This window comes from Pristis pectinata, chromosome 27 (genome assembly GCF_009764475.1).
Source record: "Pristis pectinata isolate sPriPec2 chromosome 27, sPriPec2.1.pri, whole genome shotgun sequence".
Taxonomy (NCBI): Eukaryota; Metazoa; Chordata; class Chondrichthyes; order Rhinopristiformes; family Pristidae; genus Pristis; species Pristis pectinata.
Window position 1 is genome coordinate 24988491 of NC_067431.1, and position 18404 is coordinate 25006894.

Here is an 18404-nt window from a genome sequence, read left to right on the forward strand (position 1 = left end):
GAGCTTAAGGCCTTGGGAGCTAATGGCTTGGCCACCAGTGGTAAAGCAGGAGTGCCAATATTGCCAAAGTTTACAGGGTCAGGGGAGTGGGTGAGACCATGGAAAGAATCGAAAATGTAATAGAACATAGAACAGTACAGGCCTTTCGGCCCACAATGTTGTGCTGACCTACATAAACCTTATCCACATTCTATCTATACCCCTCTCTGCTTCACCTCCTATAACCCTCTATTTTTCTTTCATCCATGGGCCTATCTAAGAGTCACTTTGTCTCTTTCTTCACAGACACTGCCCGACCACTGAGTATTTCCAGCATTTTCTGTTATTGTTGTTTCCACAGGAGGCAAAGTAGGTCTGTGAGCACACAAGTATTTAACCATCTAGTGTCACAGCCGAGTTTGGGGCCTTGTCTATTGTCTCCCTATACTTCTAGCTTAAGCCAATTGGGTTTACAGCACCTCTTCTATCACTGTTCTCAGCAGAGTCCAGGTAACTCTGCACACACTGGCTCTCGAATTCTGTGATCGTCCTGAACCAAATAGAACGTTAACACAGTTACCAACAAAGTCGTGGAGGGAAACATCAGCAGGAATGTGGAAACAGTCCCTAAATGCTGGTGAGCGAGATCAGTTTGATCTATTCCGTTGCTGAAGGTGAACAGGCGCAGTGACTGCTCCAGTGGGATAACTCCAATGGGATTGGCTGGTTTTCTCCCAAGTTGGTTGGAATGAGTCAGTCAATGGCAGTGAAGGTGCACCAGGGCAAGAATCTTGTCTATGCCAGGGGTAGAGTGATAAAAGGCTTTTAAACCCACTGAATCCACGTTGACCATCAAGCACTGACTTGCACTGATCCTACACTAATACCACGTCACATCACAGAAACCAGCCTCCCCTCCTTGGACTCTGTCTTTACCTCTTGCTGCCTTGGTGAAGCAGCCAGCATAATCAAATACCCCACCCACCCGGGTCATTGTCTCTTCTCTCCTCTTCCATCAAGTAGGAGATACAGGAGCCTGAGGGCACATACCACCAGGCTCAAAGACAGCTTCTATCCCACTGTGATAAGACTATTGAATGGTTCCCTTATACGATGAGATGGAGTCTGACCTCATGATCTACCTTGTTGTGACCTTGCACCTTATTTACCTGCACTGCACTTTCTCTGTAGCTGTGACACTATACTCTGTATTGTTATTGTTTTTACCCTGTGCTACCTCAATGCACTCTGTACTAACTCAATGTAACTGCACTGTGTAATGAATTGACCTGTACGATTGGTATGCAAGACAAGTTTTTCACTGTACCTTGGTACAGGTGACAATAATAAACCAATACCAATACCATTTTATTCTCTGCACGTTCCCATCAACTACCCTAGATTCTACCAGTCACCTACCCACTAGAGGCAATTTATAATTAACCTACTAATTCATTCTTCTGGGTTTTCTCCTTGTCGCTCTGCTTTTCTTGTTCCCACCACTATCCCAATAAGTAGAAATAAAGAAATGGCCAGATTGGTTTTGACTACTTTTCTGTGCTTCCCAGTCAAGTTAGTGGAGGCACAGAACAAGTGGCGGGGGCAAGGAACGAGTTGTTTGCCAGCCCTTTTGTTGGCAAACGTGAACTTACTTTGGGGGAACCTCAAAGGGTTGCCTCTGATGAGCAGGACCTGAGGCAATACTAACAACTCAGCCTCAGAACGGTGCCCAGTGACTGACGGAAAAGGATGTGACTTGTGCAATTATAAGTTCATAGCCAGAAATGATGAAATCAACATGAGTATCTGTACTGACACCCATCCAACTTGGTAGCTTGAAGAAATCCCAGCAACTCTGTTGTTCTAGGTTTTCATCCCAGCTGTGCAGCACCATAAGGTGTGGCTCAATGGTTTTGGTCAGGATAACAAAAATGCAGCCCAAAGCTTTCAGTTTCTCTATGACATAAGCATGAGCTGGCTTGGTTACTGAAGTGTGTACTAAAGGCAATGAATGGGAAAATAACCTTTCTCTCTCCTCCCCCTCTCCTCTTTATTTGCACTGGTTTATAATTGTCACATGAACCAAGATACAGTGAAAAGCTGCTGTTTTATATGCCATCCAGAGAGATCATGCCATACATAAATTACATCGAGGTAGGAAAAAGGAAACAGAATGCAGAGTATAGTGTTGCACCTACAGAGAAACTACAGTGCAGGTAGACAAATAAAGTGCAAGGACCACATTGAGCTAGACTGGGAGATCAAGAGTTCACCTTTTAGCATACAACAGGTCATTTCAGGAGTCTGATAACAGTGCGATATTTACGTATACTGACTACCCTACCTCTACACTCTCAATCCTGATGCAGGGTCTCAACTTGAAACGTTGATCATGCCTTTCCCTCCACAGACACTGCCTGACCTGCTGAGTTCCTCCAGCAGTTTGTTTGTTGCTTGCTCCAGATTACGCAGCTTCCCAGTTCTGATGAAAGGTTTTCAATATGAAATGTTAACTGTTTCTCTTCCATGAAAGCTGCCTGACCTGCTGAGTGTTTCCAATAAATTATGTTTATATTTTTATTTTATTCTATCCTAAACGAGGAGCAATTATTTTACAAAATCAAATTGGTTGATTGAATTATTCTTAACGTGAAAAGGCAGTGGAGCAGTGGTAGATTCACCATGAATATTAAATTGGGAAATTTGGTTTATTATTGTCACATATACCGAGGTACAGTGAAACACTTGTCCGTACAGATCAATTCATTACAACAGTGCGTTGAGGTAGTACAAGGTAAAACAATAACAGAGTGCAGAATAAAGTGTTACAGTTACAGAGAAAGTGCAGTGTAGTGCAGGTAGACAGTAAGGTGCAAGGTCACAACGAGGTAGATTGCGAGGTCAAGAGTCCATCTTGTTGTACTAGGGAACCATTCAATCGTCTTGTAACAGTGGGATAAAAGCTGTCCTTGAGCCTGGTGGTACGTGCTTTCAGGCTTTTGTATCTTCTGCCCAATGGGAGGGGGGGAGAAGAAAGAATATCTTAGGTGGGTGGGGTCTTTGATTATGTTGGCTGCTTTACCAAGGTAGCAAGAAGTGTGGACAGAGTCCATGGAGGGGAGGCTGGCTTCTGTGATGTGTGAACCCAAGCCAAGTATCCTTATTTAATTTTGGCACCATTGGTACATTCTGTGGGTAACCTTAACAGTTCAGGGTAAGAGTTCAGAGTGTGACATTTGATGCAGTAGTATTTTTAGAGAGGGGCTGTGAGTTGCACATTCTGTGGCCCTCGAGGAGATATATATGCAATACACCGAGCTGAACGCTGCAAATCTCTGACTTGTTTACAGATTGGTGTAGCTGATGGCAGTTGTCATTATCCCAGTTACACGGGCCTGCATCCTGAAGTCTAACTTGAAAGTTTCAACTGAAGGCATGCCACCCTTTGACTTGGCATTGCTTGCCAGTAGACTTGTGGGTTTGGTTTATGGATCTGTCTCTCTTGTATGAATTGCTACATTTATGCAAAAAGCCTCTCTTGGATTAATGCCATTTACAGTTATATATATTTAGAAAAAAGTCCTTACATCAGTGTAAAACATTTTATTTTGGAGCTTCTTTGAGGAGAGACTCTGATTGTTGATGAGAGTGTCTGTGCAATGGATTCCGGCGATGTATTCATTGGGCCATCTGGGACACTGAGCAATTTCCTAGTGACAAACAGAGAAGCCTCAGTGCTAAATTAATTTTTCTCTGATTTATTCAGTGGGTGACTCAAACTTTGTCTGTTGGAACCACATGAAACCAGAAAGCAGTGCATTTGGTCTCTGTTGATGTTTGGAGCTGTTGCATACTTCAAAAGCTCCCCTAAGAATGCACAGCCAGATAATTCAGATAAACTAGTAAATACCATGGCCCTTAACCAATCAATAGCTGAAAGAGTACTATCCACAAACAGCTCGAAACAATCTTTGTTTCTTGGTAGTAAGCCAAAATCCATGGACATTGTGTTCCAAATATTATATAAAGAGATGCCGCCTTGTGCTTTGCCGTGTCATTACCCTGTTGAATTTTGTCTGAACATGGGATGAATTGGCCCTTTTCCCCATTGCTTCCAATCGCCATCTACCTGTTGGCTTAAAACCAGCTTTGTTGCCTCCTCTACATCATCTACTTGTCTTCTCTTTCACTTGGTGATGTCTTGCACCTTGGTGCTTGGCTCTTCACCAGTAAGTTTCTCAATGTAAAGAAGTTCATCTTGGTTTATTTGGATCAAATCCAAGATACAACTGAAAGCCAGTGGAAATAATTCCTTGGTATTTGGGGCCTTCAGTTTAGGGTACTTTTTCATATAAATATGCTCCATAATCATGTTTCACCTCCAACTTTTTTTTTTGAAGGAACTTCTTTCTTTCTTTTTCAATCTTTTTATTAGTTTTCAAATTAATACAGATTAATATATAACATCAATGTTTGTCCATGTAATACAGAGAGATCAGGAGAACAATCATAGCATAGATAATCATAAAGAACAGTAAAATATAAAAAAATCTGTAAATCCCACGATCTCTTAGTAAATGAATATAATAGAAAAGAAAGGAAAGAAAAAGATTTATTATTTAAATTAAAAAAAGAAAAAGAAAAAAATCCCCAAATCAATAAGAAAAATTATAAACAATATATCAAACCAAACTAAGCTAAACAGAAAAATTTAAAAAAAACAAAGAAAAGACTGGACTAAAATTTCTCAGTAGAAACAGAGCAATATTATGTCGTCAACTCCGTTCCTCTAAGTTGGAAAGTTATTGAAAGGGGATCTATATCATGTGAAAATATTGAATAAATGGACTCCAAATATCTTCAAATTTAAGCGAAGGATCGACAGTACCACTCCCAATTTTTTCCGAGGTTAAACATGATATAGTTTGAGAGAACCATTGAAAAGTAGTAGGGAGTATTGGATCCTTCCATTTAAGCAAAATGGATTGTTTGGCCATGAATGTAACAAAGGCAATCATACGGTTAGCGGAAGCAGATAAGTGGCCAGACTCTATCCTTGGTAATCCAAAAGTTGCAGTGATAGGGTGAGGTTGTAAATCAATCTTCAATACATTTGCAATAATGTTAAAAATGTCTTTCCAATATTTTTCCAAAAGAGGACAGGACTAAAACATATGTGTCAAAGAAGGCACATTTAGTTTACATCTGTCACATATAGGATTTATATGGTGATAAAAACGGGCTAGCTTATCTTTTGACATATGAGTCCTGTATGAAGGAACTTCTGTGCTGGAAATACTTTGATAGTTAAAAGTACCTTTCCCAAGGGTATATTTTTCACTTGAGTCTTGGGGCACAAGTATTTGAGTTCATAGGATACTAGGGGCAGGTGCAATATTAATTATTGGCTACAGGTTTGAGTATTTCACAAAAGAGGGCACAAGGAGAAACAAATGAGAATGTCTTATGTACAGTAACTAGTTGTTGTTTACGTTTGGTTTTTATAACATGCCACAAGGTGTTAGAAGGAAACCTTAGAAAGCTTATGTTCTACTGACTAAAGTAAAGGTGGTTGAAGGGAATCATTGAATATATATGACAGGAGAAAGGCTTTTTGTATTGTATTTTTCACAACCTTTTCACAATATAGAAGCCAAATTTGCATTCGGCGAGCTTCCTTCCAAAATCAATATGATTATAACTGTTGGATTTGTTGTAGAAATGCTGTTTGAGGGATAACATTGCCCAGGTTACAGGGGACAGCTCCTCACTTCTCCTTGTGAAATATGCTGTGGGATTTTTTTTTGGAAACAATGCAAACAGATCTTTTACTCCTGTCTAAGACATGGGGCCATGGTTTAATGATCCATTTGAAAGATGGTACCTCCGACAATGTAGGAATCCCACCGCACTTTTATGGGCGTATCAAACCAGATTATGTGCTAAAGTCTATATTGCGGGAAAGACCTGAAAGCTTTTGACTTGGAGTTGACGGTGCTGTCCACTGACTTGCAGCTAACCTGAGAAGCATCAAACAATACATGTCATAGACTGAAACTGGCTTTAGAACAACTCTGAATGGTTCCCTCGTATTTAATTGTCCAAATTATTATATTGATTCTGAAGGCTAATTTTGTTTCGGTGTTTATTCATCCTGAATTTCCTCTTCAAGTTGCTACAGCAGGAGATCTTCTGTCCAAAGTCCTTGGGAACAATTGGTGTTCAGATGATAGGTGATATTTTTGTGTATGGTACAAATTTTATGTAATATTTTAGGTTACCCATATATTACATTTTACAAGTAAAATAATATTAAATTGCATTTTTAACTTATTAATTTCATTTGTTAATATTCATAAACATTCCTTGAGTCAATTGCTTCATGAAGTTTGGATTTTGGACTGGAGATCTTCTGCGTTCTGTCTAAGCTGATTAGGGGAGCCCTATTGATCAGAGCAGCCCGACTGAAGCTTTGGAAAGGGAAGGATGGAAACCAGCTGAAACCTCAAATAAGGAAAACAAAATGCTTGTGTTTACTTTAAAGGCTGGTGTATAATGCTCACATTCTTTACTCTTGCTTATTTCCCCTCAGTGGTTTGAACCAGCGCAGTTTGGAACGTGGTGGGCTGTCTTGTCGACCAGTATGAACTTAGCAGGCAGCCTTGGCCCACTCATCGCCACGACAATGGCTCTTAGCTACAGCTGGCGGGTAACCCTCTCCCTCTCTGGTTCCATCTCCATTGGGATTGCATTCCTGTGTCTGTTCTTTATAATCAATGAGCCTATGGATGTAGGACTACCCAACATTGAACCAGGCCTGAAGAAAGGAGACAAGAAAGGTACTGTCCTCATACAACCCTGGTTAATTGTCAGATTGTGTGGGTAGGGGGTCCTCACATCTGCCCTCTATCACCTTGTGTGTGAATTTGATCTGAACCCATCCACATGGGATAAAACTGGTCAATACTCGCAGAACAGCACAACTTGGTGTTCTTTTAATAGTTTATTTTACTTTAATGCTACAAACCAATACAGCAGATATTTTATGAAAGACTACAAAATACAAAGTAAAAACTACAAATGCTGTTCCATTTAATTCATTATCACCTTTTAACTTTAAATATACTTGCATGTAATTCTGTTAACTTCAAGTGATTCCAAACACAACCCACTGCAGCAACTGCTTACAGTAATTTGCACCTATCTATACAGGTGATTATTCCTGTCTGAAGTTCTCTTGCAAGTTGTTGAAGTCTGTCCCCAAGTATGTTTCTTTATAGTACCTAAGTCATCCCTCTAACAACTTGATTGATGCTAACCTTCCCTTTTGATTGTGCTATGTTCAATCTTTCACTTAAATCCATGAATTTCTCAAAATCAGCTATCAAGTTTTACAGAAAAATTGTTTAAAAGTTCTTATTCTCCTGAACACTTAACTGCTATCTTGAAAATTCGTGGACAATTGAACCACAGGAACTCTGCTGTGAAAGGATTAGTCTTATTTGTGTCTTGATATAAACAACGTGGTAATCAGTTTATCATTGTCGTGTGTACTGAGATACAGTGGAAATGCTTTTGTTTGCATGCCAATCAAGACTGGTCATTCCATACGTAAATACATCCAAGTAGTACAAAAGGGAAAGAAAAAAAGTGCAGAATATAGTGTTACAGTCACAGTGAAAGTGCAGTGTAGGTAGACAAATAAAGTACAAGGGGCATGATGAGATAGATTGAGAGATCAAGATTTCTTTTGCAGATCCTTCAGCTTTGGCTTTCAAGAGTTCAAAAGGCTCTATAGTTTCATGTGGCATGCTGGGATGGGAGATGTAGTCAATTTAATGTTTGACAACACAGCAGCCTTTATATTGCTACTCCCTGACCTCCTCACTGTTGGTTTCCCTTCAGTGTTCTTGCTGCAGGCTTGGCCCAATGTATTTTCCTTTTCCATTTACTGTTGTCCCTCCTCCCTGTCAACAAGAGGGTATTTTTATTTAATATTTTCACTACTTGTTGAAGATACTGAGGGAAGAAATTTGTCTATGTTCTCCGACGCTAAGTGCATGTATATCTGTCGCTTGCTCTGCTGACTTCATTGCTAAAGGTGGGGAGTACAGCTGCTGGCAGATGTTCCCACACATGTTCAATACCAGGGGCTAAAGATTAGTTTCTCCTCATCATTGTTAAGCAGAGGTCTGTGGTTGTAGGGTCAGAACTCTTACAGTACGGTGTCTAATAGCTCCTTGTTCGCGTGGGAAATTAAACAGCTAACCAAAGCTCGTGGTTTAACTCTGAGGCTGTGCCAGGAAAACACAGTCCTGCCTTCAGATTATCTCCAAGCACTTGTACTTAAGGAAAAGTAAGAGACCATTCAGTTGGACCATGGATAGCTCCACACTTTCATTCCATCTTCCAGCCTTGCTTCTAAATTCCTTACTGTCCTTGCCAAACAACCTATCTGTTTCACTTTTATAATGTCCAACCTCAGCTTCAGCAGCACTTTACCAGGGGAGATTGAAGATTTTCATTCCAATCTCCTGATTTACAAAAGCCCCAGGAATTAAAAAAAAGCTCAAATCACTTTCCCTCTCCTGACTAGTCCAAATCAAACTCTGACAAGGTGGTCTGAATTTTCTCAATAGAGTCTGTGTAGATGAAATTTTGCTTTTGTTATTTGGTGATTACTGAGGAATTTGGATCTTTGCTTGGAAGAACATCTACTCGTCCTATTGAAAAATCCATCCAAAATTGGGGGGGAAGTAGATGAGCGGCAATTGAACATTCTCTGGATGTGACACGGGGCAGGGAAGCTGGTATTTACTGCCAATCATTCATTTCAGTTGAGAGTCAGCAGAACAGTGATTGGTGACAAATCTCAATAGAGCTCAATGTGCTCCATGTGGGAAGTGTAAAATGCCATTTCAGCTTGAGAAGTAGCTTATTTAGGAGAGAGGGTTTAATTCTAAGTTTGTTCTGTACTACAAACTGGGCAAACTTGGTCTTGGTGCTTCTCAAAATTAACATCGTGCTGCAAGAGTATCGGTGAAATCCCAAGAGATTTCCAACAGAAGGCTGTAGTGGTGACACAGGTAGATAGGTTGGTGAAGGAGGAGTTTGGCACACTTGCCTTCGTCAGTTAAGGCATTGAATACAAGAGTTGGGATATCTTGTTACAGCTGTAGAAGACATTGGTAAGACTGCACTTGGAATATTATGTGCAGTTTTGGTTGTCTAGCTTTAGGAAGGTTATTATTATGCTGGAAAGGGTGTAGAAAAGATCTACAAGGATATTGCCAGGACTGGATGGCTTGAGTTATAAGGAGAGACTGGATAAGCTGGGGCTGTTTTCCCTGGAGCGAAGGAGACAGAGGGGTGACCTTACAGGGGTTTATAAAATCATGAGGGACACAAGAGATTCTGCAGATGCTGGAACCTGGAGCAGCATGCACAAAATCATGAGGGACATAGAAGGTCACAGTCTTTTTCCCAGGGTAGGGGAGACTAAAACTAGAGAGCAGAGGTTTAAGGTGAGAGGGGAAAGATTTAAAGGGGACCTGAGGGGCAAGTTTTTCACACAGCGGGTGGTGGGTATATGAAATGAGCTGCCAGAGGAAGTGTTAGAGGCAGGTACAATTACAACGTTTAAAAGTCATTTGGACAGGTTCATGGATAGGCAAGGTTTAGAGGGATGTGGGCCTTAGATAAACAACTTGGTCAGTATGGATGAGTTGGGCCGAAGGGCCTTTTTCTGGGCTGTCTAACTATGACTCTAAAATGTCTCTTTTGGACTTGGTTAAATTAAAATGCAATGAATTTGATGAAAAGGACTTCCAAAAGTATTTCTACAAGGATCCTGGTGGCAAACTAGGATGCTAAATTTTGATGCAGCATTTTACCATGGAAAGTGTTAACATGTGGAAGAAGGGCAAATCTACAAGATTAAGAAAATATCTTTGTGGAAAAGCAGATGTTGTGAACTATAACATATTAAAAGCATAACCAAGCTTGCATTGCTGTGCGTCAAGGCATCTAATTAACTTTCCTTCTTCAAAGTTAATCTATATCTATAATCTATACACAGGGTCCACTGGCGATGAGAGCACTTTGAAGGAACTATTGTTAACCCCATATCTGTGGATCCTGAATATTGGGTACCTTGTGGTGTTTGGAGTGAAGACCTGTTGTACTGACTGGGGGCAGCTCTTCCTCATTCAAGAGAAGGGACAAACTGCACTTATAGGTAAGCAGACATAAAGTAGAATGTAAATTCTATGAAAATAATTTTTCTTTCCTATTCGTGTAAATATTAGCATCTTTCACATCCTTTCCAGAGTGCCTCTAGTGAAGTGCTCTGGAAGTGTGGTCATTATTGTGCTGTAGAAAACATGGCAGCCCCACTTGTACACAGCAAGGACCCGCATGATTATTACCAACTAACATTGTGAAAGAGCAGATAAAGCCTCTGTTTTAACCAAGCTCAACCAGGCAGCAACCTTCAATACTGCACTGGAGAGTTGGCCTGGATTGTTATTACTCAAATTTGGAGTGACCCACAGCCTTCTGACACTGAAGCAAAAGTGGTACTAACTTGGCTGCAGCTGACATTGTAATGCAGAGATTGTCGGGAAAGTGTTTATGACAGCTTCTCATAATTTTAAAGCAGTTATGTTCCACGCCATTACAAACTTCTCAAATCAGTTACAAACATCAGAGTAGTTGGAAGTGCTTTTTGTTCAATTGCAAGCAAATATTTTGCAAATAGCGAGTTCTCTCAATATCACAGTGAGGTTAAATTACTGCTTTTTCCTGGTTTGTGGACGGAATATTGGCCAGGAGGCTGCTGTTCAAATAGAGGTTTGGATCCTTTTAACATTCCTCCACTCAGTTCCTCCCAGCTGTGGCATGGTACAGGACTTTCAGCAATGAAGCTCAGACCTTCACGCCAGAAGCATCTTGGATTATGAGCTTTAACTCCCAGTTGGAAGTTTAAACCCATGATTTTTTCACTGAACAGAGGGTGATCAGGATTTTAAGGCACCATTTGCATTATTGTTACTGGTGATGGATATGAGCTGACGCTCAAAGCACCTCCATAGATAACAAAAAACGTTCTCCTATATTCTGGGATTAGTTTTTAGTTCAGTGGTGAGTTGTTGGCCTTGTACTGATTGCTGTAGTGTGTTGATTGGCGGCACATACCACATTGCCCCAGTTCTGAGACTAACTTAACCAAAGTTCAAGTAGCTAAAGTCAAGGGAGTCACAACACAGAAGTGCTGGCTAGTCCATCTTGTCTTGCTGCTAAGAGAGTTATCTGGAGAAGCTAATCCTCTTCATGTGTGTCAAGAGACCAGCAGGGAGCACTGGATGCAGCAAAGGCTATGGGACCAGACAATGATCCAGCTGTAGTTCCAAAGACTTGTGCTTCAGAAATGGCCATGCCTCTAGTCAAACTGTTCGAGTAAAGATGCAACACCGGCAGCTACCAAAGGGACAATTGCCCTGGCATGGCCTGATCACGAAACACAGAATAAATCCAATCCTGCAGCTCATTTCCCAGTCAGTTTGCACACAATCATCAGCAAAATGATGGACGCTGTGGTCGTTGGTGTAGTCAAGGGGCATTTGTTCTCCAACCTACAAACCAGTACGCCATTTGGACTTTGCCAGGACCACTTGGCTCCCAACCTCATTGCAGTCTTGGTATAAACATGGATGAAAGAACTGACTTCTCGAGGTGAGTCAAGAGTGACAGCTGTTGACATCAGTTTGATGGAGTATGGCTGCAAGCGCCCTTGTGAAATGGAAGTCAATGGGAAGTTGATGGAAAATTAGATTGTTATCTTGGACAAAACAAAATGGTTGTCGTCGCTGGACATCGATTATCCCAGCCATAAGATGTCACTGCAGAAGATCTTTAGGGCAGTGTCCTAGGCCCAAACATTTCTATCTACTTCATCAATAAACATAAGTACACAGTATTTAATTCCATCACTTTCTATCACAACTTCAGCATATGAAGAAACAAGACCTCGACAGTATTCAGGCATGGGCTGGCAAATATTAAGTAACATGCATGCCACAACAGTGCCAGGGAACGACTACCTCCTGCAAAAGTCTAACTACCTGCCCATGACATTTAATTGCATTTCCATAACAATGTACCTACCCATTAACACCTTAGGGGACTCCTATCAACTGGAAACTCAGCTGGAGCAGCCTGTAATACTGTGGGCATCAAGAACAGACCAGAGGCTTGGCATCTTGTGACAAGTGACTCCTCCTAAAACCCCAAAGCCTTGCAACCATCTACAAGGGATGGGCCAGGAGCCTGAAGGAATATCCTTCAATTCTCTAGTTGCAACTCCAAGAACACTTAAAGCTTGACACCGTTAAGGACAAAGTGCTCCACTCGACTGGCAACTTATCCACCACGCTAAGCATCCATTCCGATCTCCACTGGCACGGCGTGGCTATGGTGTGCACCATCCAGGGGCATAAGCAATAGAAGATCACTCAGCCATTCCTGTCCGCCTCATCATTCAACAAGATCATGGCTGAACCTTTACCTCAGTGCACAAACCCCTTATCCCTGATTCCCTGAATATCCATAAATCCATCAATCTGTGTTGAATATACTTCGTGAATCTTTGGAATTCTCTACCACAGACCACTTTGATAGAAAATCCCAAAGATTTGCTATCATTTGCTTGAAGAAGTTGCTTCTCGTCTCAGTGCTGAAAAGCCAACCCATTATCTTGAGACTGTGTCTGCTGTTCTGGACATTCCAACCAGGGGAAACATTATCCCTGCATCCACTCCTATCAAGCCCGGTAAGAATTTGATATGCTTCAACGAGGTCACCTCTTTTTCTAAACTCTAGAGAGTATAGGCCCAGTCTGATTAATTTATTTTCTTATTATAAACCTGCCATCCCAGGAGTCAATGCAGTGAGCCTTTGCTGCAATCTCTCTCATTGCAAGTTCTTTAGACAGAGAGACTGGATCTATTTGGAGCATTCTGAATGTGGCTTCAACAGGGCCCTATGTAATTAGAGCAAAATGTCTTTACTCTTCTACTGAAATCCAACACACCATTTGCCTTCCTAATTCCTTGCTCTACCTACAAGTTAAGTTCCAGTGATTCATGTACGAGAACACCAAGATCACTCTAAGCACCAATACATGTTAACCTCTCACCATTTTAAAATATTCTGCATCTTTTTCTTGCTACCAAAATGATTTCATATTTTTTCACGTTGTATTCCATGTCCACACCTAATTTGCCTATATCCCTCTGCTGTCTCCTCACTGCCAGACTACCACCCGTATTTGGATCATCAGCAAATTTAGATATATTCCACTTGATTTCACTCATTCAAATCAACAACATAGATTGCAAACAGTTGGAGGCACCAGCACTTATCCCTGAAAAAGACCCTCGATTCTTGCTGATTTTTTTTTGTCCCTTAACCAATCCTCAGTCCATGCCAGTATACTGTCTCCAAAACCACATGCTTTAATTTTATTGTGTGACACCTTATCAACCTTCTGAAAGACCAAATATACCATATCAACCATATCCACCCAGCTAGTTATAACTGCAAACTCTGTGAACACTCATGTTTGTCAAACTTTCTTCTCATTAATTCTGTTGACTCTGCAAATCCTAAATTTAATTTCTAAATGCCATGTTAGTATTTGCCTTACTGAGGCTCTAATGTTTGTCCTACTACTTTTTTTGCTCTGTTCTTTCTTGAGGCTACTCTGACAGAACCTCCTGACCCTGTGATCTCTCTCACCAGGGGCAGCAATCACATGGGATCACCATCTGTAGGTTCCCCACCAAGTTGCACATAATCCTGACTTGGAAATGTATCTCTGAGACCGTGAAGGAAGGTGATCCCATGTGATCGGAGCGTGGCGACTCGTTGCAAGCTGCTTTCTGCAGATCCACTCATTACTTCTATTATAATCGTTCTACCCTTTTAAATGTAAACTCTATGTCTCTAAGAATTACCAACACATGATTCTGCATTCTGTTATTGTTGTACTACCTCAATGCACTGTGTAATGAATTGATCTTTATGAACGGTATGCAAGACAAGCTCTTCACTGTACCTTGGTACATGTGACAATGATATTTCCAATTCCCTACCCAAAACACCGTAGAAGTGGCTTCACCAGAAGGACTCCAACAGTCCAAGAAGGTAACTCGCCCTTCCCTTCCCTTCCTGAAGACAATGAAGGATGGGCAGTAAATGCTGGGCTTGCACACATTTGTAAAATAAATACGTAAACCTAGAGGTGGGTTTTAACAGCAAGGCAAGGAGGCGGCTGGCAATTTCACCTCCGTCTTGTGCCAGTAGTAGTGCTCCTCCTGTCCCTTCAGGTTCAATCAGTCCATTCCGACTTAAACAAAGGATTAAACACTGAACCTTGCTGAATTTTTGGACAACCTGATGCCATTGTTTTACTTTTTCTCTGATCTCGCAGGGAGCTCGTTCATGAGTGCGCTGGAGGTTGGCGGACTGCTGGGTAGTGTTGCTGCTGGATACCTGTCTGACAGAGCAGTTGCTCGGGTATGTGTTGATGGAACCCCACCAATGTATCCTGGGTTCATGCTGGGGAAAGTGGCTAGCTGGGGAGGGGTAGTGGGCTTGATTCGATCTGGATGAGTATACCTTTGCTCCCCTGGATGGTGTTGGATGTTGGAGACATACCCGAGCATTTCTCTGCAATCCTTTTTGTCTCACTCCACGCACACTTGAGTCCCCACAAAACTGCACAAAGTCTGAAATTCTGGACAGTTTAACTCGTATCCCTGGAGGGTGAGGCAGAGAAAGTTTACTGTGTGGGATGCAAAGATTGCCTTGAACCATAGAACACTACAGCACAGAAAACAGGCCATTCGGCCCTTCTCGTCTGTGCTGAAACAGTATTCCGCTAGTCGCATTTACCTGCACCCAGTCCATAACCCTCCAGACCCTTCCCGTCCATGTATCTATCCAATTTATTCTTAAAACTCAAGAGTGAGCCTGCATTTACTACATCAGATGGCAGCCCGTTGTCCTCCTTGGGGAGAATGAAACTGGAAATTCAAGTAAGACGAAACACTGACAATGGATGAGTTGGATTCTGCCCATTAAACAGCAGGTGTAGTCAAGGCTAAGCCACCAGTTCATAATAGAATCATGGAAAATGTACAGTAGAGGAGACCAGTCAGCCTATTGTGTCTACGCCAGTTGAGAAAGAGCTCTTCACCCGAACTCCTACCTTCTAGCATTTGGTCCATTCTGAGGAGAAATATGATGGACCAGGTACCAGGAAATTGAAGCCGCACAATCAATTGTAACACCACCGGTTTCGTTCACCTGTCATGTATGAAATTCTGCAATCCTTTATTGTAGTTTCCATAATGAACTTTTAATTTCAATCCTTGGATATCAGACTGATGTCCCAAAGCAGTACTGAGACAGCACTACACTATCAAAGGTGCTGCCTTTCAGGTGAGGTCCTACCTGTTCTCAGGGGTAGACATAAAAGTTCCCATGGCAAAATACAAAGAGCAGCAGGGCAGTTCTTCCTGGTGTCCTTTATATATTTATCCCTCGTTCAACATTACTAAAACAAATTATTTGGTTTATAATCACGTTGCTATGGGAACTTGCTGCATTCAAATTGGCTGCCCTGTTTCCTGCAACACTTTAATGATTTGGGACATCCTGAAATAAATGTAGGTTTCTTTTCTTGTATATATAAATTCCATGACTCAAATCCACTTAACCCTCTTGCCCACATAACGTCTTGTGATAATGCGCCACAATTTATTTTGTAAACTTCACATCTCTTTGAAAGTGAGTACAAAGGGCTGGCTAGAGACACAAGAGACTGCAAATACTGGAATCTGGAGCAACAAACAAACTGCTGGGAGAACTCAGGGTCGGGCAGCATCTGTGGAGGGAAATGGACAGTTGACATTTTGGATCGAGACCCTTCATCTGGACTTTGAAAGGGCTGGGTGACAGGCTGAGACTGGAGTTCCAACTGAGCCCAGAATACAGAGGTGGGAGTTCAATCCCTCCATAAGCCCTTGTGTGAAATGTTGCCCAGTCTGATCCGCCCGTTGTTCCTTCACACAAGATTACCTTAACCTTGGGATACGTTGGGACTAAATAGCCTACTTCGTACAGGGAGGTCTTCGGGGCAGCTGGTATGGAAACAGATTAAGCAAAAGACACATTGCTGGGATGTTGTAGGTGTGTGGCATCCCCCAAGAGTATATGCGCATGTTAAATCATAAGAAGTGATTAAATGTTCCATATTGAGCAGTTTTATCATTTTTGTTTTTAAGAGTGTCATTGCTCATTTTTCATAAACAGAACATGCTATAAAGTTACCTGTCAATCTCCTCCAGAAAGGCCTTCGAAGTCATGGGAACCCTCGACATGGACTTTTGCTCTCCATGATGGCAGGAATGGCCTTATCAATGTACCTCTTCAGAGTTACGGTAACTCCAGAGTCTGCTAAGGTAACTACAGTGAAGTTTTTCTTTTTGTCGCTGATGTTCCCCTTTCTGTCAAATACGAGCTGCTGTAAGTGGCTTCTCCCTGGTGTCGAAGGTTTTTGTAGACTTCCTGTTGGACCACGGTCTGGTGATGTCTCAGTCAGTGTGACCACAATGTAGTTTGTGTTCTCTTCTACATACTGCTAAAGTTATGTAGGCGTTTGCTTCCTGGATGGGTACCCTCAATAGTAAGTCAATATTGCCCATGTGAGCAATCTTGTGAAATCCTGGGCAGAACTGGCAACTCTGCCTACCATGGGAAGGAAGGAATATTGTGGGCAAGGTTGGCACTAGGGTGCTGAATGCCATCTAATGGCCTAAAGCAAGGACTGGCTGCAATATTTTGGCTCCAATATTTTCCTTGATAGACTTCAGAGCGATCAAGATATTTAAATTGTTGTATTTTATTTGTTGGGGTGGATGAGGGCTGGGAGAATGGAGAATAAACTCTTGGTGGGAGAATGGAGAATAAAGATATTTTAAAAAATAGTCAGGCCATTTGGGTATGAAAATAGGAAGGGGTTTCTCTCCCCCAGTAATAGAACAGAGGTCTGTGCTCCTCCTCCATAAGGATGCTAGAATCTCTGACAATTTGTCTTCAAATGAGTTTGTCTAATCTCCTGCAGGTTCCAATGCTGTGAGTTTGCAGTATTGCCTGCACTTGGGGTGGGGATAAAAGAGACATTGTTCCCCTGAGTGTGGGTGGGTGTTTCATTATTCTGACCCAGTCAATTGCTTTGATGCTCGTACATTGACGGTGTGGCACCAAAGACAAGCTGCGTTGGTGGAAATTACCTGCAGACGGTAACTATAGGGAGCAGAGAATTTCTCCTGAATGAAAGTTGCCTTGCTAGTCTTTCCGTGCACGATTGTGACTTTCTTCCTCTTTTGTTTCCTCAGGAGAATGAGCTCTGGACATTAATCTTCTTGCCTCTGACTCAAATCACTAACTTAACTGAAGACGAGGTCTCTCTTTTGCTCTCCCTACTTTCTCTTGCTCCCCCCGCCGAACCTTCCCATTTTTTCTGAACGTCCTGCTAATAAATCCTTGTAAATTTCATATTTTAATCTTAGTGGAAAAATCTCTTAAAAGTAGTTCCATTTTCCTCCAAAAACCCATGAAGATTAATTGCAGGGACTTGCAGCTCTGTGTGGTTAACTTTAGGGATGCTGTGAGTTTGAGGTAATGTATGGGATTTTCCAAAGGCAATCTGCTCGGATAAAGTGTATTTTTAAAACAAAGTACACTGGACCTAATCCAATTATTAGTGTTGAAGTCGCTATGATCATTTGCTTGGATCTGAATTTTGCCCCAGTTTGCTTAAAGCAAGTGAGACTCTGACCTGGAACTGCTTTACAACTGTTTTAATGGCACTAAAACAACACTGAGTCATCCCAATGCTCAATGTCAAAGTGCCATAAAGAGCACAATGTTCCATGGTGAGGTTCTGGAACAGTTCTGTTGGGTTTCCCACATTGTGACCATGTTAGTGCGATGCATTCTCTCTCCTCTTACGAGAGTATATGGCTTGCTATTATTGAAGGGATATACAGGCAGCCTGCTTCCAGCTGGTAGATATCCCTGCTGTTTACACATTGGATTGTTTCAATATTGGGAGTTTCTCAGTTCATACGACATAGGATGCCGGCTCTTGGAGAAATCCCATTCCCCCTCTTATTTCCCCGGAACCTATTCTCTCTCACATGCTCATCGATTTCTCCCTGATTCTCCTATCACCCATCCATACTAGGCATAGTTTACAGTAGCCAATCAACCTTCCAAACAGCTTGTCTGTGGGATATGGGAGGAAACCAGAGCAACTGGGGGGGGGGGGGGGGGGGGGTTAGGGTGGAGGGGGGTGG

The 18404-nt window shown here is 41.8% G+C and overlaps 1 protein-coding gene across 4 annotated transcripts in view; it reads left to right on the plus strand.

Annotated features, from left to right (window-relative positions):
- slc37a4a (solute carrier family 37 member 4a) overlaps positions 1–18404 on the plus strand; it is a 39681-nt gene that overhangs the window by 14215 nt on the left and 7062 nt on the right. For 3 of the 4 annotated variants that reach the window (XR_007958285.1, XM_052039845.1, XM_052039847.1), the window contains 5 exons: positions 6572–6818; positions 10058–10216; positions 14471–14556; positions 16392–16505; positions 17442–17507. Coding sequence is in view for 3 of the 4 variants with exons in the window: in XM_052039845.1 (XP_051895805.1) it covers positions 6572–6818; positions 10058–10216; positions 14471–14556; positions 16392–16505; positions 17442–17507 (672 nt within the window). In the remaining variant the exon portion in view is untranslated. The remainder of the gene's footprint in view (positions 1–6571; positions 6819–10057; positions 10217–14470; positions 14557–16391; positions 16506–17441; positions 17508–18404) is intronic. The other variant, XM_052039846.1, reaches the window with a different exon arrangement.